Source organism: Engystomops pustulosus, chromosome 1 (assembly GCF_040894005.1).
Source record: "Engystomops pustulosus chromosome 1, aEngPut4.maternal, whole genome shotgun sequence".
Classification (NCBI taxonomy): domain Eukaryota; kingdom Metazoa; phylum Chordata; class Amphibia; order Anura; family Leptodactylidae; genus Engystomops; species Engystomops pustulosus.
The window spans coordinates 21963309-21987933 of NC_092411.1; the positions used below are offsets into that span (position 1 = coordinate 21963309).

The 24625-nt window shown below is 42.0% G+C and overlaps 1 protein-coding gene across 3 annotated transcripts in view; it reads right to left on the reverse strand.

Moving 5' to 3' along the window:
• FYB1 (FYN binding protein 1) overlaps positions 1-24625 on the reverse strand; it is a 61596-nt gene that overhangs the window by 17313 nt on the left and 19658 nt on the right. For all 3 annotated transcript variants that reach the window (XM_072135360.1, XM_072135369.1, XM_072135350.1), the window contains exons 2-5: positions 19769-20831; positions 4853-4979; positions 2079-2110; positions 1411-1430 (exon numbers count right to left, since the gene is read on the reverse strand). In XM_072135360.1, the coding sequence (XP_071991461.1) occupies positions 1411-1430; positions 2079-2110; positions 4853-4979; positions 19769-20831 (1242 nt within the window). The remainder of the gene's footprint in view (positions 1-1410; positions 1431-2078; positions 2111-4852; positions 4980-19768; positions 20832-24625) is intronic.

The window sequence follows — 24625 nt, forward strand, 5'->3', positions numbered from 1 at the left end:
TGGGCCTTGAGACTTTTTTTTTGAAATCTTGAGACTTTTTTTGGAACTTTTTAAAAAAAAAAAAAATCCCAGACAGAAAATAGACCATAAGAACATTTATTAAGGGGCCAAAGCCACTTTAATGTATCTGATGGGCAGCGAAACTCCAAAAATAGACATAGAACTGTCCCAAGGAGCCTAATGATAAATAACCCCCTATGGAGGGGAGAGGGGGGGGGGATTTATCAATGTGTCCCAAGTTTAGTGGAGGAAAAGTCATTTTCTGCGCCTGATTTATCACTGTGTTAATGAATCTGGTGCAGGATAAGTAGTTTAGACTTACTTTAAAGTGGTCTAAACTCTGTGACACAATTTTTTGGCACACAGTAAAATAGACCACGCACCCTTTTATGTCAAGCCACGCCCTTTTTCCTGAAGGCCACGCCTCCTCAGGCGGACAAGTTGGAAAATGGCTAAAAACAGGTCTCAAAAGCCTTGATAACTGTGGTGTAAGGCTTTTCACAGTTTTTTTGGTGCAAAATCACCAGAATTGTGGAGAAAGTGCGTCAATACATCCCACCCCTCCCCTATGTGTGTATCAATGTATGGATGTGGATATACGGGCGCAGACACTTTATAAATACGTGTACAAGTAGTTTGCACGTTATGTCTAATCAGACAGAAAACTGGTGCAAACACGTTAATAAATGTGGCCCCCTGTGTGTGTGTAGTATATAAAAGTATATAAATGTGTGTATATATGAGTGTATGAATGTGTGTACTAATATGTATGCCACCCAGCTCTCCCGGATACAGATATGATCTGCTGAGTAGAATATGTAACTAGACTTTACATTTGCCGGTCTATCATCTTAGGGGACGCACTTCTGTCTTGTAGTTCGGTGTCAGTCACTGGCAGCATTCAGTAAGCAGGAGCAGCGCTCCCTGTCACTGGTCCATGTCCTGTCAGCCTCGGTCTTGATGTCTCGGGTTATTTACATGTCAGTAAGAGACATCCATGTCACTGTCTGTATTGTACATGTGTTTCTGTCTCTACAATGACAGGAGGTCTCAGAAGAGACATGTCCAGATGACATCTTACCTCTTCATTGTCCACCTTTGAAAATTGATCTACAGATATGCAACCACCCTTGTATGATGTGTTATGGCATATGAAAGGTTAACAGTAAAGTGTTCTGTAATTAACTTAATTAATCCAATTCTAGGGGTTGTACAAGTAAGAATGTTTAAGAAACAGCGCCACATTTCTCCATAGGTGATGTCAGGTATTGCAGCTCAATGTAAGTAAGACAGACCTTCGACACAACTGATCACCTATAGGTAGGTGCAATGCTTTTTCTTTTTTTAATTTAATCCTAATCCTAATTTAATGAAGCAGAGGCACATTCTGCTCAGGCTCACAATACTTACTATATCATCTATGACAGCACCTGCAAAATGCAAGACAAAAATAACATTAATTATATGATTCATAGGAATGTCATGTTCAGAATAGAGATATTGGGGCACATTTACTTAACCGGTCCTGTCGCGATCCAGCGGTGCGTTCTCCGACGAGGATTCGGGTCTTCCGGCAATTCACTAAGGTCGTGCGCCCGATGTCCACCAGGTGTCGCTGTTGCGCCGAGGTCCGCCGGAGTTCACCTGGTTCTTCTCGGTGCATGTAAGTGCTTGATTTTGCGACACACTTTGTTTTTTAAATTACGCGTTTTTCAGAAACTGCTGGGTTTTCCGTCGGCCACGCCCCCTGATTTCTGTCACGTGCGCCGAAATCCGATTGCGTGCACCACAATCCCGTCGGAATTCGGTGCAAAACGGAAAAAGTCGTGAAACCCGATGAAAGTGCGGCCGCGGAGCCCTTAGTTAATGGGCCCCAATAGGTCAGATGCTGGTTTGTTACAATGTATCAATCTGCAGTTCTGGCTGTTTAGCTCACAGAGCATTGTTTAGACTGGATACAATTGTCTCCACTTCTCAACTGAGAGCGGGACTAGGATTAATATTTCTCTACGGTTATTATGCGTTATATCAAGGAAGGGTTATATCCACTTTGTCCCTTGACATACCCATGTACATACCTTCATCATTCTTGTTATCTTCATTGTTACTTCTGTGGAGTAAAAAGGAATAATTAATATTTCTCTAACTTCAGCAACATCATCATCATCCACACAACAAATACTTAGTAAATCGTCCCTGTTCTGTGACATCTCTGTGTGTATTATCCCTGTACTGTGACATCACTGCGTGTATTATCCCTGTACTTTGACATCACTGTGTGTATTATCCCTGTACTGTGACATCACTGTGTGTATTATCCCTGTAATGTGACATCACTGTGTGTATTATCCCTGTACTGTGACATCACTGTGTGTATTATCCCTGTACTGTGACATCACTGTGTGTATTATCCCTGTACTGTGACATCACTGTGTGTATTATCCCTGTACTTTGACATCACTGTGTGTATTATCCCTGTACTGTGACATCACTGTGTGTATTATGTCTGTACTGTGACATCACTATGTGTATTATCCCTGTACTGTGACATCACTGTGTGTATTATCCCTGTACTGTGACATCACTTATTGTATTATCCCTGTACTGTGACATCACTGTGTGTATTATCCCTGTACTGTGACATCACTGTGTGTATTATCCCTGTACTGCAAATAAGTTTTCCAAGGTGTTAAATGGAAAACAATACCTCCTTTTGCTACCTTGAAAGGCAGCCCCCTTAACATCAAGTATGACTTACAAGAAGTCTAAAAACATGATGTGGGATTAAGTCAAACCAGTATATCTATTCCATAAGGAACAGACTCCCAACTGTAGACAGCACTGTTTCGACCTGATTGGGTCTCCTCAGTACAGCGTAGGGAACTGATTTGGCTATGTGAGAGGCTATTGACTAGGGACAGACAGTAGGTGTTCTCCTTAAGGCTTTAAGTCTCCACACGCCTTTAAGGTGGCCTTAATTGGCATTGTCTCCTTAAGGAGAACACCTACTGTCTGTCCCTTATCCCTGTACTGTGACATCACTGTGTGTATTATCTCTGTACTGTGACATCACTGTGTGTATTATCCCTGTACTGTGACATCACTGTGTGTATTATCTCTGTACTGTGACATCACTGTGTGTATTATCCCTGTACTGTGAGATCACTGTGTGTATTATCTCTGTACTGTGACATCACTGTGTGTATTATCCCTGTACTGTGACATCACTGTGTGTATTATCCCTGCACTGTGATATCACTGTGTGTATTATCCCTGTACTGTGACATCACTGTGTGTATTATCCCTGTACTGTGATATCACTGTGTATATTATCCCTGTACTGTGACATCACTGTGTGTATTATCCCTGTAATGTGACATCACTGTGTGCATTATCCCTGTACTGTGACATCACTGTGTGTATTATCCCTGTACTGTGATATCACTGTGTGTATTATCCCTGTACTGTGACATCACTGTGTGTATTATCCCTGTACTGTGACATCACTGTGTGTATTATCCCTGTACTGTGACATCATTGTGTGTGTTATCCCTGTACTGTGACATCACTGTGTGTATTATCCCTGTACTGTGACATCATTGTGTGTATTATCCCTGTACTGTGACATCACTGTGTGTATTATCCCTGTACTGTGACATCACTGTGTGTATTATCCCTGTATGGTGACATAGGGGCACATTTACTTACCCGGTCCAGTTGCGATCCAGCGGCGCGTTCTCTGCTCTGGATTCGGGTCCGGCCGGGATTTATGAATGTAGTTCTTCCGCCGTCCACCAGGTGGCGCTGCTGCGCTGAAAGTCATCTCATCACGCCGGAATGCACCACCTCGGACCAGTTGAAGGTAAGCGCTCCCCAAGCGACACTTTTTCGGTTTTTAAATGCGGCGGTTTTTCCGAATACGTCGGGTTTTCGTTCGGCCACGCCCCCCGATTTCCGTCGCGCGCATGCCGGCGCCGATGCGCCACAATCCGATCGCGTGCGCCACAATCCCTGGGCAATTCAGGTACAATCGGCGCAAATCGGAAATATTCGGGTAACACGTCGGGAAAACGCGAATCGGGCCCTTAGTAAATGACCCCCAAAATATTTACTGTAGTAACCACTAGATGGGGCCAGGAATCAGTTGCCGGAATGAAATGATATAACTGCATGTTGCCATTTCCATGTAACTTACAGTCTAAGGCTGCATTCACACTGCCGCAAGGAGGATGTATATACGCCCAATATACGTCCCCCATAGATGGCAATGGGCGCACGGCGCCCTACGGGAGCAGTACACTGCAGCACACGTGTGGCACCGTACCGCTCCGTAAAACAGAAAAAGATATCCATATCTTCCTATGGAGAGGGGCGGGGGTGCGCTCACCTCCTCCTCCTCTCCCCGCGCGCTGCCGTGTGCCCGCCGTGCTACGGTACAGCGGGCAACGGCAGTGTGAATGTAGCCTAAGACATCAGTCTGTTTCCACATATTAAGCTCCTTTCTTTCTCGTTCACTAATTCCTCTCCCAATCCTCCTTCCAATATCCCTTCTTTACCTTCATACTCACTGGCCCAAATCTGTAACATCTTACACCCTGACCCAAATCTGCTCAAAAATAACTTATTTTGCTACAAATCAGCCTCAACTCAGACCCCATATGACGAGTCATCAAGTCCTCTACTGGTCAGCACAGAGAAAAGAACTGCTCCCCTCTCTGTGTAGTGGCCAATCTGAGTTACTGCATCTATTGCTTCCATTCATTGTAGCTAAAAGTGGAGGGTCCGGAATATGAAGCCCCCACAGATCTGAGATTAACATGAACCTGTTCATAGCTCATCAGTGGAGACTTACCTGATGATTCGGGGAGGTAGACTTGGGACCGGTGGGGGGGCTGGCGAGGACTTTGGTAATGGAGGTGGAGGTGGCAGTGCTGAGGACAGCGCCGAGGACTTCTGTTCACTGACTGGTACTTTATTACCTGACAAAACACAACAGCCGCAAAGGGTTAACTGCTTAAAGACATAGCCAGTTTGTAGCTTAAAGGGGTTGTCCACTTTCAGCAAATAATTGATATGGTTTGTGTAAGGGAAAAGTTATACAATTTTCCAATATACTTTCTGTATCAATTTCTCACAGTTTTCTAGATCTCCGCTTGCTGTCTTGCTATAGAAAGCTTCAATGTTTACATTCAGTGGTTAGAAATCTGACCATGGTCACACAGGGGCGCGTCCCGTTATATTACAGAGTAATCAGAGCTGTGTGACATAACAAGTCCTGCACCTGTGTGACCATGGACAGATTTTCATTGACTGGAAGTCAAGAATAAGGTTTCTATATTATGACAGCAAGCAGAGATCTAGAAAACAGTGAGGAATTGATACAGAAAGTATATTGGAAAATTGTATAACTTTTCCTTACACAAACTATATCAATTATTTGCTGACAGTGGACAACCCCTTAAAGATCCCATCACAGACTGGATCTTACAGGCACTACCTGAGGACAGCCCTGGGGTCCTTACTGGACCTCAGGGCTGCCATTACAGCGATCGGCGCCCCCTCAAGACCCCTGCCATGCAGTTTACCAATTTTAAGGTATAGGCTCCCTAGTTGTTGAGTCGTCCCCTGTAGGCCATTATTATATCACAAAAACATGGCTTATAATAAACACTTTGTATATAGGAAATGATGATTATGCTATTTCCTATTTTTTGTTGTTTCTTCCTATTTTGGCAGGTTGGGTTCCTCAGAGGTGAATGTGCTCTATAAATACAAGAAAGTTAATAAAGTGCCTTTATAAACATCAGTTGTTTAAAGGGGTTGTGCCATCAAAGCAAGGAGATGATGTCACCACAGCACTATAATTGTCCTGTATTAAAGGAAATCCACCATCAAAATCCATCATGATAAACCAGGGACATTACTCTCAGATCCGGGGACCGTGACTGTAGTAATCTAGTTATATTTGTTATCCATAGACTCCTTCCTTTAAAATCAACTTTTACAATTATGCGAATGAGTCAAAAGGGCTCGGAGGGGCTAAAGCTTTATAAATTGTTTCACTGTGCAGAGCACTTCCCTCTACTACTGTCTGTGATTACAGCAGGTAGAGTGAGGGGGGAGTTGCTTAGGAAGCAGAGAGAGAGAGTGTAACAGCCTGCAAAGCTATAATACTGAGGTCATCTAGTAATGCCCCCTCATTAGCATAATTTAAAACATGGATTTAAAGGAAACCTACCATTTGATGTGATGCATTATGAAGCAAACATACCTGGAGTATGCTGTAGCTACATTGATACAGGACTATATCTTGGTTAATCCCTGAGCTAGTTTGGTTGAAAAAACAATTATAACATTCAGGACCTTGGGAAAGCTAAGACAGCGTGGCTGCCAAGATAAACACATTACAAACAGGAGCTTGCAATTACACATGGTGGTTAGTCAAGCACTAATCAACCCGAGCTGGATCACTCATACACAGTGGCTGGGGGATGGTGCAGCAATTGATTATTCTGTCTGGCAGGGAGAAAAGTGATTGCATCATCATCTGCTGTAGAGAAAAACTCTCCTGCTATGAGAAGCGGGAAAGCAAGCGCTAGAGCAGCCATAGAAGCGACAGAGCTTCATTATCATAATGTTATATCTGTTTTATCAGCAAAACCACTCAGCTCAGGGATTAACCAAAATATGTTCCTACATCAGTGTAGCTACAGCATTCTCAAGGTATGTTTGCTTCATAATGCATCAAATCAAATCGTAGGTTTCCTTTAAGAAGAAAGGAGGCCATGGACTATTTCAGAAGATCCATGACTGAATGTCCCCATCACTCATCAATTTCTCATCACTCCAACAACATTATCTCTATGATTTTGGTCATAGTAGTTCTTTTTCCGGTGCAGTTGCATGTGAAAGACTTCACAAACCACAATAAATATTATCACAATCACTTGAAGCAATAAGCAATAGAAAGAAAATATACATACTGTATAGACCCCTATCACAGCACTATTATTAGAGAACAACTGTAATGACATCTTCAAAATGCAATGCAAACAACCACAACAAATCATTTGTACAGTAAAAAACTGAAGCTCATCCTGCAAAACCCAAGGTTTTCTTGTTTTTTTTTTTTCTTCCGCACCCCTTTTCTACGTCAATGGCACTATAACTGTATGGGTTCTTGGTTTTATGGGGACCAAATGTAATTTTTAATCGAACAATTCTGAGTTTCATATATCCTACTGATGAACATTTGTTAACCCTTTCTGCGCAGTATGTGCAGAAGTAGTTTTTTTTCTAATAAAAATGTTCATCATCGTCAAACCTAAATAACATAAGAAGCTTTTTTCTCTGGGACAACACGCACACAGCGATACCAAATTTATATATACATTTTTTTTTTCTTTAAATGACCTTTCTTTGCATAATAAAATAGTTCACGGAAAAAAAAAACAAAAACTTTTGCATCGCCACCTTCCAAGTGCTTTAACTTTTGAAATGTTTTGTCAATGTGGCCTTGTGTGGGCTTATTTTTGTAGAAGCACTGTTAGATTTTATTTGTGCACAAACTTTTTGATGATGATTAGAAAATGTCAATTTGGTCATCGTTTTTCGTTTAGTTTTTTGTCGTACCCGATAAATAAAATTATAGTTTTATAGCCTGGGTTGGTACTGGCGTGGAGATACAAAATGTGTGCGATATTACTAATATGTTTTTTTTTTAAAGGGGTGGGTGATTTTTGTGAGTTTTAATGTTTTTAGCAACTTTTTTTTTTATAGACTGCTTTTTTTTATATGAAACTTTATATTTTAATTTTTTTTTGTATGACAATGTCCCACAAGGGGAAACGAACTTGTGATTGTTTCATGTCTTGTATAATACACTGCACTACTTCTGGTAAATAAACTGGCTACGTCCTGAAGGGGTTAAGAAGGTTTTCATTTAAATAAAATGATGGTCCTGGCAGGGAGATTGCTCATGGACAGTTAGAGATCACATGACCCTCTATCTGCGGCCATTTTATAGATAGGAATGTCTGGTTGATGATAACCCCCCCCCCCCCTTACTTACACACATTAATTAATGTTATGTGGCCAACCCCTTTAATTAAAATAATATTATTATCTTTGGCACTTTATAGGAAATTTTTGTAATATTTATCTTCTAGTCTGTATAATTTACAACAGGATATACATTGTTCCTATCGTACAACTTCCCTTAGGCGGTAATATAGTGCGCCAATTACGCCCGACTCCGACCCGCTCACTTATCACCTACATATCACCCTGTGGCTTCCTGCACATTTATTACTGCCGGCTTCTTCCTCTTTTTTTGCCTCCTTAGTCCACAGAATGACGTAAAAGGATAAAATATAAGATAAAAATACACCTAATGCCTCGTCTTGCACACAAACAACAGGTTATAACTAAAGTAACCAATCAGATTCCTGCTCTCAAATTTGAGAAGCTCTTTTGAACATGAAAGAAGCGATATCATTGGTTGCTATGGGCATTGGCTCCACTTTCCTTTAGCACTAGATTTAGATCCTTCATTTTGATCTGACACGTTGATATCTAGTAGTTTTTTTCATTTGTAGGACTTTCTTCAGGCGTCACATAGTGCAGAGGCATGAAAGATAATAAAATTGTGCTCCAGGCCCAAAACAAAAGCTGATCTGTTTCTGTCACTTTAATGTGGATACTGTTTTTTTTTAATCAGGACGCATGCGATTATTATTTCCCCCTTTTCGGTGCCTCCACCTATTTACACACCCCTTGTATTTAAATCAAAGTCCGGCATATGACCCCTCTGATATACCCACTCTGAACCACAGACCTAGAAAATGACAGACACTGGCCGAGCCGAGGGTGGGAAATGCATTGGTCACAGCCCCCCCCCCCCCAGTATATAGCCAGAAAACCCCCTGTAGTATAGAGCCAGCCAGCCCCCAGTAGTATATAGCCAACAAGCCCCCTGTAGTATGTAGCCAGCCTCCAGTAGTATATAGCCAGACCTCTGTAGTATATAGCCTGCTAGTCACCTGTAGTATATAGCCTTCCAGCCCCTGTAGTATATAGCCTGCAAGCCCCCAGTAGTATAAAGCCTGCAAGCACCCAGTACTATATAGCCAGCCATCCCCCTGTAGTACATAGCCTTCCAGCCCCTGTAGTATATAGCCTGCCAGCCCCTGCAGTATATAGCCAGCCAGCCCCCTCTAGTGTATAGCCTGCAAGAACGCTCTAGTGTATAGCCTGCCAGCCCATGTAGTATATAGACTGCCAGCCCCTTTAGTATATAGCCTTCCAGCCCCTGTAGTATATAGCCTGCCAGCCCCCTGTAGTACATAGCCTGCCAGCCCCCTGTAGTACATAGCCTGCCAGCCCCTGTAGTATATAGCCTGCCAGCCCCTGTAGTATATAGACAGCCAGCCCCCTGTAGTATATAGCCTGCCAGCCCCCTGTAGTACATAGCCTGCCAGCCCCTGTAGTATATAGCCTGCCAGTCCCTGTAGTATATAGCCTGCCAGCCCCTGTAGTATATAGCCTGCCAGTCCCTGTAGTATATAGCCAGCCAGTCCCTGTAGTATATAGCCTGCCAGCCCCTGTAGTATATAGCCAGACAGCCCCTGTAGTATATAGCCTTCCAGCCCCTATAGTATATAGCCTGCCAGCCCCTATAGTATATAGCCAGCCAGCCCCCTGTAGTATATAGCCAGCCAGCCCCTGGCTATAAAATCTATTTTATAGATTGATGCTAGAAGATAAATATGATAGATTATAGATTCATAGATGCAGAAATATAAAGGAGATCATATATAGATAACGAGATAAAAGATAGAGAGACTATAGGAGATAGATACGATATATAAGAGAAAAGATTGATTTATAGATGGATAGATAAAAGATAGGTAGAAGATATATAGATAAATAGATGGATAAATAGGCTAGATAGATAACTGGTTAGACAGACAGATGTATAGATAGGAAATAGACAAATTATAGAAGATAGATAACTAGACAGATAGATGATAGAAATATAGATAGGAGACGGATGATAAGCATCTTCACCCTGGCAATCAACCAAGGGGTATTAAAGAAACACTGCATCCTCTGCCCAGAAGTCTATACGCTGGGGGCCCCTTTAGGACAGCAGGCCTTGGGCAAATGCCCAGTTTTCTGCCCCCTAACGCCAGCCCTGCCCCCTTCCCACTCCCTCATATGGGTATGACAATGTTTTTTCTACATGGCTGGATCAAAATAGATGGAGGTTCCTGCAAAATCTGGTGGGGCCCCCAGTAAATGTATCCCATTACTATTCTAAATTATAATTAATATTCTAAAATTTCTCCTTCTTATATGTCAGCCTAACTGCTGGCTTAGCTGGCACAGTGGCAGTGGCTGTATTACTGACCAAGTCCAAGTCCCATGGGCTACTGCTTCCCGGAGAGTGCTGGCAACCAGTTCAGCCAACCAGGGACTAAAGGCGGGGGGGAACAGGTGTCACTCTGCATGCAGCGCAGCTCCTGAAAAGCATGCCCAGTGTGATTGAGTACGGGTGGGCTCGGCAAGCACGCACTCATGTCACAGCTTGGAGGCAGGCGTGGTGGTGAGAGCGGTGAGCTACCTGTTGGACATTGTTGGTGAGGGCCCCCTTATAAGTAAAGTGGTTGGGGCTCCTAGGCCAGCTCCCCTGGAGCCCTCCCAATAATCCTGCCCTGTTTATCTACATTAAACTATTCCTTTAAATCCACTTTAATTTAATTTTACAATAAAACAGATTAAAACAGGATGAATTCTTCAGAAATGTTATATCAGCTGTCTACACCAAACCAGAAAAGACCTTTGTAACCACATGTCATGTGTGATGTCGAGGTTTGAAGGGAGACAGCAGCATCTTCTCACAGCTGTTATTAAAGGGACACTCCAAATCCATACACTGTGTTAAACTGAGGGGCTGAATATCCCCTGTGTACTCAAAGCATACTACAGCTAACACAACACATCACTATTACACAACACATCTCTATTACACAACACATCACTATTATTTTAAGTGTTTCTTTTAAAATAAAGGGATACTGCCATATTCAAACCTATCTCCATTTTAGTTTTTTTTCCAATACACATCCTAAGAAAGATGTGAATTTCTTTAATGTATGTCATTTTATGTCACAAATTGTACCCCTTCATATCAGATTGTCCTTCCAGGATAAAGAAAATATATGATGGACCTCAGGAAATTAAGGATAACATATATGTTTCTTATGTTTCCACTAGGAAGCGCTCAGGAAATTAAGGATAACATATATGTTTCTTATGTTTCCACTAGGAAGCGCTCAGGAAATTAATGCAAACAGTTTAAACATTGTTCTCTATGATAGCACTGTCTGCGCTAAGCTCCTAAGCTCCCCCTAGAGGTTACTAGAAGGCTGTCAAATTTTATTGCATGGTCATGTAGGGGCTTTTAGCTCAAATACAGTTGTGTAGAAGTGTTAGGCGGGTGTGAAAAGAGCTGCAGAGTAATAAAGCTTTCAAAAAAAGAAGTGTTAATAGAGCTGCTAATAATAATTCTGCAACAAGACAACACCCCAAACATCCAGTATATGTCAAAAAGTGCTACCTTCAGTATAAAGAAGTGATATCATCTCATCCAGTCTGTCTGAAAAGGGCAACTTTTACATTTTGCTAATTCCCAGACTGTCCCTATCTTCAGCTGCACTGGTGCACTCAGATCAAGCACATGGTGCGCCATTCATGAAGACCATGCTCCTGTCTTCAGGCACATTGGGGCGCATTTACTAAGGTCCTTGTTCCAGTTTTCTGTTGTACTTTGCACATTCTTTTAATACAATTAACCCCTTCCCAATGTGCGCCTTAATAGCTGCGGGTGCATGGAGAGGGCTCACATGCTCATGGGTATATTGCAGCAAACACTTACTGGTAACAGTTACCGGCTAGCACTGATCGCAGGTGTTAACCTGTTCATCGCCACAGGCAAAGTGCATGGGCGTCGCCATCCTGGTGAAGATCGACGCTCCCCGTGGCGGGGAATGTGGCGATCAGTTGCCATGACAGCCTCGGGTCTTTCGAAAACCCGAGGCTGTCTCATTTTAACATATTCATTACACTGTGCGATTTGCACATTGTAATGAGTGAGGAGGAAAATCCCCATATTCTGCCATACTGTAGTATCACAGTATATAATAGGATCAATTAGACAACCTAGGGTTAAAGTACCCTAGGGAGTCTGAAAAATAATAAAAATAAAAAAAGTTTAAAAAAAATTATATTAAAAAAAACTAAAAATCCCCCCCCCTTTCCCTAGAAGTCATCTAAATATAAATAAACAGTAAAAATCATAAACACAATAGGTATCACTGTGTCTGAAAGTTAGTTGAAAAATTTTGATGTCATATTTTGCATTTATTTATGAAAAAAACTGATATTTGGTGAAAATGTGTAAAGAATTCTAGATTTTTGAAATTTTTGAAATTTCGAACATACATATTCAGTTCTTAATCTGAGCCATGGACCATGATTAAGAACTGAATATGTATGTTCAAAACGCGTAGGTCTCTACAGAAGGATGCGTCGGACAATGTCCTTTTTAAAATGTATGGAATAAAATGACTTTTTTAACGAATATAGGAATCTCTTTTGGAGTGCTGGAGCCCAACTCTCTTTTGAACATACTTGTACAAATGTTTATACAATCACACATATTTATAAGTCGCATTGAAGTTACAATTTCCACCTCTTCATTAATCAGGCGTAAACATAGAACTATTGCAAGTGGAAAGCCGCACGTGGGCGTATGAACCGGCGCAGCCAGATACATTAAGAGGCTCCGGCCTCCTGATTTATCCGGCGGGGCATGCGCAGCGTTAAATTTTACGCCCGGCCCTGCAGGGTCTAGGGTGGAATAAAAGGTAGATATGATAACCCTTGTAGCTGCATATTCTCTACACTTTATAGCCTCAGTTAATTGATTATATACAAATGTATTGATTGTTAAAGATTAATCCTTGAGGGGAGGCGAAATATCTGGCAGCATGTGTCATAAATCTCAGTGCACTGAGTAACGTTTAAGTATTTATAATGCTTAATTTTCAAGGCTTCATAGGATATCAAACTGTTTTACATTGTTTATGGGGTTGGTCGCAACTGTAATCAGTTAGTGCCCTCAACACTGCATCATGATATGTAATGTTGGTAAGCAAACATGCCCTCATGACAAATTATTGTAATATCTATGGTTCATTCTTCTATACCTATTAGACTTCCCACTCCTTGTTCTCCGTTGCGCATGTTTTCCAGGTTTTTTAAAAAAAATGTTTGACATGTCCCTGCCGCTCCTTACTAGAAGGAAGCCTGCTACTATAAGAAGAAACCATGAGCCTGGGGAGAGAGTGTCTGGCCACACATTTTTTCTGTAAAATCTCATGATATTGCAGGTTATTATAAATTATAATAAAGGCAATTCCATCAGAGCAGGGTCTATGCTGGATAATAATCATGGGGTCCCTGTTCAATGTGTTATGTTAGGACATATGGATATGGTGTAACGCAGGCTCTGGGAACTAACAATTGCTAAGAACAGAAAAAGTGGACTGGAGAATAAACCCTCTTCCCATTTGTCCCTACTGGCTTGCCTCTTTTAACCTAACCGCTAACTAGTTGAGGTTCCCTAGCTGAGACAAAGTGCAAATCACAGACAGAAGACAAGACAATACAAAGAAGAATAGTCTCTAGAGCCATGTCAGAACCAAAAGGACAAACGCCATACAAAATCACAAGGCAGAAGGATAGTCTGGAAACAGGCAGAAGGTCAAAATACCAGAATATAAGGAACAGAAATAACAGGATACCAGTAGCTTCTTAAGAACTAAGTCAAGAGCAGGCAAAAAACTAAGGAAAAGCTAACCTCTTATGTGAAGTCAGAATCCTGGTCCCTGGGAGTGATTGGATCAGAACCTTTTGTACAAGACAGAACAAATCCAAACAAGACAGAACAGCAAGGGAGCAATGTAAGTAGAGGGAGAGTCTGTCAGTAACAGCGGGTTAACTAATGATGAACACATGATGTTTGGACACATAAGGGCCCCGCGGACCACACAGTTTCGTCGGACATCCCGACGATTTCAATTTTGCGCCGCTGGGACAGGGATTTAAAATCGCGCTGGCTTTCATATGACACAAATTGGGGGATGGGCCGCCGGACGATCTGCCGGATTCGGACGAACCGCGGGATTTAACTTCAAAATTGTGTTGCAAGATAAGCACTTACATGCACCGAGAGAAAGATGGTGAACGCAGGCGGACCTGAGCAGGAAAGCGACAGATGCAGGAAATCGGGCGCACGAGCTACGTGAATCACGGCAAAGTGCATTCCGGATGGACAATGCACTTTCGAGAACTCAGAGGGACCGGGTAAGTAAATGTGACCAAATCAGTGCATCCTCAGCCATACTCTACGGACAGAATATGGCATCGGTAACGGTGATATACATGGCTCATCATATAAGACCTGCTTCCCACTCTCCTGCTTTTGCCCCAATGCACAACCCCTGCTCTAGCTGATCATCCACACAACATCCAACAACATGACTATGCACAGACATAAACTGTTCTTCTGTGTGGGACATATTTCACGTCTTGAGGTTATAGATATATAGCGAGTACTTGTCGCTTCCTGGGTGTGAACCTGATGTAGGATCTGAGACACTCTATGCTCCATATTAAGTAAACAAGAAAATGAATATATAGTAAACTGATACAAACTACTACACTGAACTAGGAATAACATCATAGTAAAAACCTGGGTCCTGTTGCATCAGGGGCCCCAATTGCAACTCTATCTGTACCCTTTCAACAAGTAAAATATAATGGAGCAGAAAGCTTTTTTTATGATGTTATGATGCCATCATGTCTACTGCTTCAGAAGTCTTGTGTGTCCAAACCTACGTGATTAACCTTTTTTGGGGGGTCACTTTACCTAAGAGGATTTTTCAATGTTGAGGATACTTAGGGTGCATCAAACTTTGGAACCACTAAGGAGACAGAGACCTTATGGAGGTCACTAATGCAGAATTGTACTTCTTGTGTGGTGGCCACTGAGGGTAGATCAGGGTACATCACTAGAAAAGAAGGTCTTAGAAAATCCTAGACACTATCAATTCAGAATCAATAGAATAGAAGTGACAGTGTCCCACCAGAAGGTCCAATGTGTCGTTCTGGGGTCCAGGCTGTGACATATTAATGGTCCCCTAGGACCAGTAGTAATTCCTGGTGGTGGTGTCTTTAAAACATTGACTAATCTATTAGGGTTATTTAGTGTCACACCTTTCTGGATATGTCCAATCAAGAGGAAAGTGGAGGAAGGCACATCTGTATATTGAGAGATGAATCCAATCTCCTTTGGGAGTCCAAGGAACCCCAGTTGATACCTTTTGGTTATCTTGTCTGAGACAGCTGCAGTGAAGTCCACACAGATATAAGTTCCACCCTTTTCTATCATGACAGGCTTTATCTAAGGTGCAACGATGACCGGTTGTGGGTCACTAATGATTGACTTTCTAGCACTTTCTAGCATTGCACAGAAATGGGAAGTATATACACAAAACAGAGGAATCGCCTGCAAGAAAATAAGGAAGTGCGGTGGATAGCAGAACTTGTCTCTGGGTGATGACAGCTCTCCGGGTCACTTTATCTTCACCTTCTAACTCAGTCATGTCAAGCTGTTTTTTTCCTGCAACATTGCAATAAAATGCATTTTCCATTTGAATGCGAGTCTTGTATACCTGTCTCTGGGGCACATGGTGGGGCAACCATCATCTATCATAACATTATGGGGCTCATTTACTTACCCATCCCTGGCGCATTCCCCGATGTGCATTGTCCGAACGGAATGCACTCTTCTGCGATTAACTAAGATTGTGCGCCCGATATCCTGGATATCGCTTCCCTGCTCAGGTCCACCGGAGCTCACTATCTTCTCCCTGGTGCATGTAAGTGCATTGGTTGCAAAACAATTTTAATCTTAAATCATGCGCTCAGTCCGAATCAGTCGGATCGTCCGACGCCCCCCCTTCCAATTTCTGCCGCTTGAAAGCCGGCGCCGCTGGGCCAAAATCCAATCACATGCGACACAATCCCCTTCTAAATACCTGGCACAAATCCCGAAAACGCTGGGAAGTCAGACGGAAATGCGATCCAAGGACCCTTAGTAAATAAGCCCCTATGACTTTGGAGCTTTGACGTAGAGGAATAACCTCAAAAATAGTGAGCACTGGTATTATGTTACCCCATACCTGAAATGTTCTACCTTCACTTTCATATGGCCAAATACTGTGGAATTGGTCTCTACAGCAGCCTTAGTAATCCAGGAACACAGTGAAATGTACCAGCGGGTTATAGGGCCCTTCAAATATTTCAATTAGGGTAAGTTTGCATAAAGTACCTTCAAAAATGTACTCAACTTTTTCCAGTATAAGTCTATGAATCACCCAGATCTGCTCAGGAATGGACACAAAAATGGCGCAAACCACTTTGCAACATCTGCCATTGGATTATCCTGCATCTAAAGGGGCAAATGGGATGGTTGGGAGGTATAAGGGTTTAGTTTTCCCCCAGTAATCATAACAATTTTTTATATTGAGGGATGTTGGATGTTTTGAGCCCCCTATGGTTTGCCATCCATGTCCAGATATGGATGCCATTGGCCTGATGAGTATGAGCACTAGGAGGCTGGAACAAGTAAAAATAAATTACTGGCAAGACGTGAGGCAACATTTTCTCATTACCAGGCAGCATGTGTGCAATCATGTTACATCATATCCGCAGGTTGGTAAAGGCTAGAAATAACATTGCTGGGAGATTGAAACCTCAAGGGTCTCCACACAGCCCGGCACGGCTCTCGAGCAGTGTTCTCCAAGACTAAGAAGTGTTCTCCAGGAACCTCAAGGCTCCAACACCAACAACACTCATTGCTCTGGAATGGTGGGGCCAGAGAAACATTCCAACTGCTCACGAATCATTGGAGTGGCTACTCTTAAGAGATGCTAAATGTTGGAATTGATGGAGGTGGTGAGAAGTCCTCTTCATTGCAGACCACCTGACTCTGTCTTGCAGATTTCTCTGCTTTGAAATGCCCTGAAGGTAACTGGTCTGCACACAAATCCCCTTTCTCTTCAGTGGTACATTTCCATGATCTACTTTTCTCAGTCCCTATGTTACAGTCCGTTAGACACAGGTCTCAGGTTTGGAACTCTTCTAGACATGCACGTTCAGACTTGTGGTCCTACTTCATCCTTTACAGGAAGACCTACTTAAAGGGGTTGTTCACTTTCAGCAAATAATTGATATGGTTTGTGTAAAGAACACTTATATAATTTTTCAATGTACTTTCTGTATCAATTCCTCACAGTTTTTCATACCTCTGCTTGCTGTTCACCTTTAGAAAGCTTCTATGTTCACTTCAAGTGGATATATACCTGTTCCTGGTCATGTGATGGACACTCAGGTGTATGAGCCGTTAGTATCACAGAGAGTAATCAGAGCCGTGTGATATAACGAGCTATGTGTGACCATGGACAGATTTCTATGCACCAGAAGTAAACATAGAAGCTTCCTATAGAAGGACAGCAAGCGGAGATCTAGAAACCGGTGAGGAATTGATACAGAAAGTACATTGGAAATTTGTATAAATCTTCCTTATACAAACAATATCAATTATTTGCTGATAGTGGACAACCCCTTTAACTCTTTTCTTAAATATACTGTACTGAGACATTTTAACTTAGATTCTACACTCCAGATTATGGCTGCACTTCATGTTCATGCTGTAGTGCTCTTCTGTGTCCCTATGTAAACCCTGGGGCCATGCTATAGGGAGTGCTGCTCAACTCACTGGTTGGCCAACTAGAGTACAAAAAGCTGATCTTTTTTAGAGCAGCCTCCTAATTTGTTTGGTGTCACCATCAGCTGCTGTGATCCCTACTGGTGGGAAAGGCTCTCCTTTTATTTATTGTCAAAAACACACCTGGCCCAATGCTAACTCATGACCCAGCCATTCTGTTTATGTACATCCAAGTCCTGAAAACATTCTTAAAAAGGGGCTTTTTCGCATCGTCACTATTTTTCGTCACCACTTACCTTCTTAGATGTGGTCTATCCAATGGTCACAGACAACATAGCGACAGTCCTCACTATGTGGCATATTTCTGCCGGCAATGATACTTTAATGGTAGTACACAACACGTTACACATGAAGAATTGTGTATATTACATGGCATGACACATGCAAAGAAGTATCACCGGAACAATATCCTGGTGCCGTTTCCCTCACATCAGTGTCAACAAAAACCCGCTGGATCAATTAGGATACAGATGTTTAGATTTAACTTATCGCATCCAAAGTAAGATGGTGCGCTAGTTTTAAAAGCCGGTGGCGGAGCAGTCAACGGGCCATAAAGGAAATGGGCATCATCTTTATTGGTAACCTAATACAATTGCACAAGTCTTACAATTCGGGACTCCGTTTGACCAATAGTAGATATGAAGCTATCCACAGCCCACCATGCCTACTGCTGTTACCTAATAAAGTTCATATACCTCATCTAAATATCTCTCCCAGCACCCACTTCTCTATATTGCAACAGGCTGATCACAATGCTGGTAAATATTGTACAAATTGTCGAAACCGAGAAGTGAAAAACTGCAATGTCAGCGAGCCCGGGAATATATTTGCTCTTTCATTTGATGGGAAAGACGTTTAAGGTTGTAACTAGATCTCATTTATTGTCACCATAATCGCCTTGTATGACAAACACTCTCAGGCAGGAAGAAGTGTGAGCAGAGATAAAACAGGTTTTGTCAGTGTGTACTCATTTAGCCACATTTATCACAATGGGTAATATTAGATGCCGAACCTAATGCTAAGGAAGTTGGAACAGCAGGACGACAAGTAAAAACTGTTTTGTTAACAGGAATTTTCAAAATTTGGATTTCTCCCTAAAACATAAAACATAGTAAACATATAAATTTAAAAAAATGGCTTAAATTATAATCAAATGGGGCCTACAAGCTCTGGTTTAGTAGTCATCATCATCATCATCATCTAAACCAGAGTAGCTGGTTTATACTTATTGATGGCTCCTGACTGCAGCTTTAAAGATTTAGTGCATCCAGATGAAGGACTGTTAAAGGAGCCTGGAGCCCCTTAGGCTAATTTGCATACAGCCTTTCATCCTGGTGGTAGATGTCCTTTAAGGTCATGTACAAAAAGTTCACCCAAAGCCCTCAATCTCACAATATGTGTATGATAGTTGTAACCAGGTTTATCAGGAAGAAAATTCTAAGTAACATTTTACATACTTGTGGTTGGAAAGAACAACTTCTAGCCTATTGGTAATTCAAAAACTAGACCAACTGGAATTATGGGAAACACAAGTCATTTCCACAGTATAAATTTACGTACCTCTAAATCAAGATCCCTAAATTTATTCCACATAACACTGTTACATATTTATGTTTCTTTAGATATTTTTGTCTTTAAAATCCTACCCACTATTTTCAACTTCACATATGAATGTTAAGAAAAGAGAAGCTGATTGTCTATAAAAACAAAACAGAAACAAAAATTTACATGGAAACAAAATAGGAACAAACATTTCACTCCTAACCAAGTATAAAATAAACTTTTCATATGTTTTTGAAACTTTTTATGCTTATTTGTGATTTTTACAAAATAGAAAAGAATCAAACTTACCAAAAGTCTTTCTACTTCGGAACCGTTCTATATCTACATTTGGAGGTCTTGTTGGCTTCTGAGGTGGAGGTCCCAGTTGGGCTAATGATGGCAAGGGTTTTCTTTTAGGTTCTGATGAGTCCTTCTGTACTTTTGAGTTGTCTGGCATCTGATTTGTGGATGGTGGTCTTGGATATTTTGATAAGGGAGGTAAAGAATTTCCTCCATCAAGGCTGGCTTTGGCCTGATAATCTTTTACTGGTGTAATTGACTTTGTCCTATCATTGGGTTCCTCTGTATTCTGCTTCAGAAATGGACTTTGCAGTGGTTTAATCCCTGTTGGTCTTAATGTTACACCAGGAAATGTCTGAGATACAGGACTTGGTGATGGATTTTCATCTGTTGCTTCCTTTGTTGGCTTCAAAGATCTATTCTCCAAGGAACTGGAGAACGTCTTTGTGGCTATATCATGTTTGTTGGAAATGGCTTCTCCTGGGGATCCCACACTGTTTAACGAAGGCTTTGTTCCGAATGGCGGTCTCTTCTGTATGTGGGGTCGAGAGTCATTCTCTGATGCTTTTACTGCTGATGGCTTGGGAAAGGCTGGTTTCTGGGGATCTTCTTTTGGCTCAATAGGAATGGGTGGCTTGATTCCAAACTTAAGTTCTTGGGAAGCATTAGTGCTTATAAATGGTTTACTTCCTATAGGCTTTGGAAATGGCACCTTGGGTTCCTCCTTTTGTTGATCAAAAGTCTTAAATCCTGGTGGTTTTGGAAATGTAGGCTTCCCCTCCAAGTCATGACTTGGTCCATGAATAGAACCTCCAAATCTGTTTATACCTCCTGGTTTTGGAAATGGGGGTTTTGCTTCATCAGATGCAGATTTAGGAACCTGCAGAGGTTTAGCAGAGGTAGGTTTCTTAGGGAAGGTTACTGGGGTGGAGTTGTTAGCTTTTGCAAATTCTGCTCTTCTTGCTTGAAAGGAGTTTATCGGAGGGTTTCCTGGGGACTTCTCAGCTCCTTCCATGGGATTGGGTGCCGCATTAAACATAGCTGTGAGGGACCTCACATTTGTGTTTTTTTCCTGCAAGTGTAAAAGAAAGACGAAGTGAAGTGAGATGTTGCTACACTGCTCTCACATACTCACAGCTATTTCAAAGGCTTCCTGAATTGAGGCTTGCGTCAGAGCTGATTGGAGGAGTTTCTAGAAGAAGTATCTTCCTGTACATATCTAAAGCTTCTTTTTAGAGCGGTATTTAGTTACTTGCTAATTTTCTTGTGTTTTGTGATATACTATAATATTACAATTCTGCTTACGTATTTATTACACTACACTTACACTATTCCAACACCATTGCTGGGTTAACTCATTGCAATAAATTGCCAAGGATTTAGGAGACACCCAGAAGAGGATAAAGGAGACGGGGGAGGGATTTATCAAAAGTCTCTTAGAGCAGAACAGTTCTAGTTTCCCCTGCCAACCAATTAGAGTTCAGCTTTCATTTTCTCACAGCTGTTTATAAAATTAAAGCTGAGCTCCGATTGGTTTATCCATGGGCAACAAGAACAGTTAAACCTTAGAAACTTAATAGAAATGATAATAACTGAGGGTTGTCCTCACGTCTGTGCCTTTAGCTCCTTGCATTGAACTTTTTCAATGCTTCTGGCTTCTGGTTGAATGTTACAGCAGTAACTCAGAGAACAGGTGGTGGTAGTGGATGGTTTCTGCTGTCAATAAATGCAGAGATCCTAAAGCACAGCAGTGTGACTATACACCTCCAGTGAAACAGACATAAAATAAAAAGTCAACTCTTTCTGCCTCCAGTGGTCTTAGTAAAGCTACAATGCTGGAATCTAAATACATATTTCACGGTCCTGCTCCTACAAACAACATACACAGAGGTCTGATTAAATACAGTAAGTTTCCAGGGACAATACCTAACACTGGCTGCAGAGAGCACAGAGCACAGCAGTGTGAGGACACGCCTCCAGTGCTCTTGCAGAAGCTACAATCCTGGAATATAAATACATATTTTGCAGATCTGCTGCTACTAACAACATTCACAGAGGTCTGATTACATTTTTCTGCAGAGTAGTTATGGGAATTACAGCTCTTCCTAGTGAGCTAGCTCATTAGGCTCAGCTCATTTAGAAGAGCCGGCTCTTCTGGCTCTTGAACGGCTCCCTATTAAATATATAATAGGGAGCCGCAGGCCATTCAGTCACCCCACATGACACCACTTTTAACACGATTTTATCGGTTTAAAGGGGGTGTGGTGAGCTGTTTAGGGGCGGGGTTTAGTAAGCCATGAGCTGACTGACAGGAGCTGGCTCAGGTCGTTCACGGAACAAGACCCATGACTACTGCAGAAACAATATATAACACTGGCTGCATCTACCATAAACCCATAATTCACAGTACTGCTGTTACTAACAAAACACACAAAGATATGGTTATGTACTGGTTGCAGGAGATTCAAGCTCAGAACGGCAATTGATCTGTTGCTGTGTGTTCCCTATTTTTGTCTGATAAATGTTGTGAAAAGAAATGTAGCATAAAGCGGGTTACGTTGCGTCTGTGTAAATCTGCAGGTGATTGTTGCCACTTCCTGACTACTGCACAGATCAGCCGCAGTATGATACAGCTGGGTTAGGTTTAACCTCTACATTCAAGATCAGATGAAGTTACAGTTTTGGAAACTTGCTGCACAAAAAAGTTTCAGCTCCACACAATGTAATAGAGGCTACAAAGTCATTGGGGCAACATTTACTTACTCAGTCGTGTCGCTATCCCCTGGTGCGTTGTCCGACGAGGATTCGGAGCTGCCGCGATTCACTAAGATCATGCGTCCAATTTCCTGCATGTGCCGCTTCCGCGTCGAGGTCCGTTGGAGATCACCTTCTTTTTCCCGGTGCATGTGAGTGCTTGATCTTGCGACACAATTTCGTTTTTATATTGCGCGGTTTGTACGAATCCGTCGGATTGTCCGACGGCACGCCCCACCCCCCATTTCTGACGCATGCAAGCCTGCACCGATACGCCCCAATCCAATGGCGTGCGCCAAAAACCCAGGGCAATTCGGCGCAAAACGGAAATATTCTGGAAACCCAACAGAATCTGCGGACCCTTAGTAAATGAGCCCCATTGTGACAGTGTTAGACACTGTCCCTGTAGAAATGTGTAATCATAGCTATGTGTATGTTGTTAGTAGCAGCAGGACTGTGAAATATGGATTTATAAATCCTATGGTTGCAGCTTCTCCAAATTTACTACAGAGAGTCTTCTCTCTGGAGAGATGTGTAATCAAACCTTTTGTGTATGTTGTTAGTAGCAGCAGGACTGTGAAATATGGACTTATATTCCAAGATTGTAGCTTGTCCTATTGCACTGGAGGTGTGTTCTGACACTGCAGTGCTCTGTGCTCTGTGCATTGAGATGCTTCACAGCCCCTCAAACCTGCTGACTGTTTCATTTTAAAAGTGGAGAAGATTTTGAACATTTAAAACAAAATTAGCATTTTTGGAAAGTTGTCGTTGAGAAGTTGCATTGTTGTGGATGTTATTGGAAAGATCTAGGGCTGGACTTAATATGCAAAGATACTGTAACTGCTGATAGCTGTCCTCACACTGCTGTGCTCTGTGATCTCTGCATTAAGCTGATCCATAGTCCCTCAAACCTGCTGACAGTTTCACTTTAAAAGTGGAGAAGCTTTAGAACATTTACAACAAAATTAGCATTTCTGGGAAGTTTTTGAGTATTTTCATTGTTATGGATGTTATTGGCAGGATCTGGGGCCGGGCTTAAAATGTAAAGGTAACTGCTGATAACTGCTGACTGTGCAAATTAGTCTTGCTCAACTGGTCTCCCATAGTTTAAAATCTGAGCAGATAAATTTGGGTTATGGTGATGGTTTCATTCTGGATGGTGGAGCATCACATCCACAGCATTGGGTGCACACATTGGTGGATTAGGACTGCCATGTGTTCTTGGCTCTATACAAATGATAGCCCTACCAAGTTTGATTTTCATCAACTTAAATTTACTTTCTACATACAGTACCAGAACCAACCTTCAGCTGCTTTACAGTTTTGCAGTTTGAGGACCTTTGGAGGACCCATAAAGTCTCTAGCATGTCAAGAGGCAGCTCACATATTTGAGGATTTTAAGGCTGGAGTTCCCTTCTCATCTCAGTATTAAATTTGGTGTGACTAGTCCCTAGGCGGCTATGAAATTCACCCACATTATAATCCTTTACTGGGTGTACACTGCCAGAAACACAGTGGGGCTTATTTACTAAGCGCGATGCGCACTTTCATTGGATTTTTTACTGCTCTTCTACCATCTTGTGAGGACATTTTTATTGTTATTTAATCATTTTTATGAATTATTTTTATAAAAATTTTATAGTTACAAAATCTCTATTTTGTTTTTTTCCTGATACATCCTCCTCTAATTTGGACATGAAACATGTAAAATGAATGTGAATTTCCCCAGAATTTCCTTCTCCTTTTAGAGAGGAACTTCTCTGCATAGATTTCTCAAGGAGTCTTGCATTTTGTCTATTTCTGAGTGTTGGAAATTTTGGTGTCTGGGGAAAGTTTTCTTGAATCCCCATCATGCTTCTCCTCCTTGGCCCTGCACCAGACATCACACAATGGGGCTCATCCACTAAGGGTGGGCGGACATCATTTTCGTTGGGTTTCCCGACGATTACCGTTTTTTGCCGCATTTAACAAGGGATTTTGGCGCAGGCAATCGGATTTTGGCCCATTGGCGCCAGCTTGCACGTGACACAAGTCGGGGGGCGGGCCAACGGACAACCCGACGGATTCGGACTACACGCGGGATCTAACATTTCGAATTGTGTCGCAAGACAC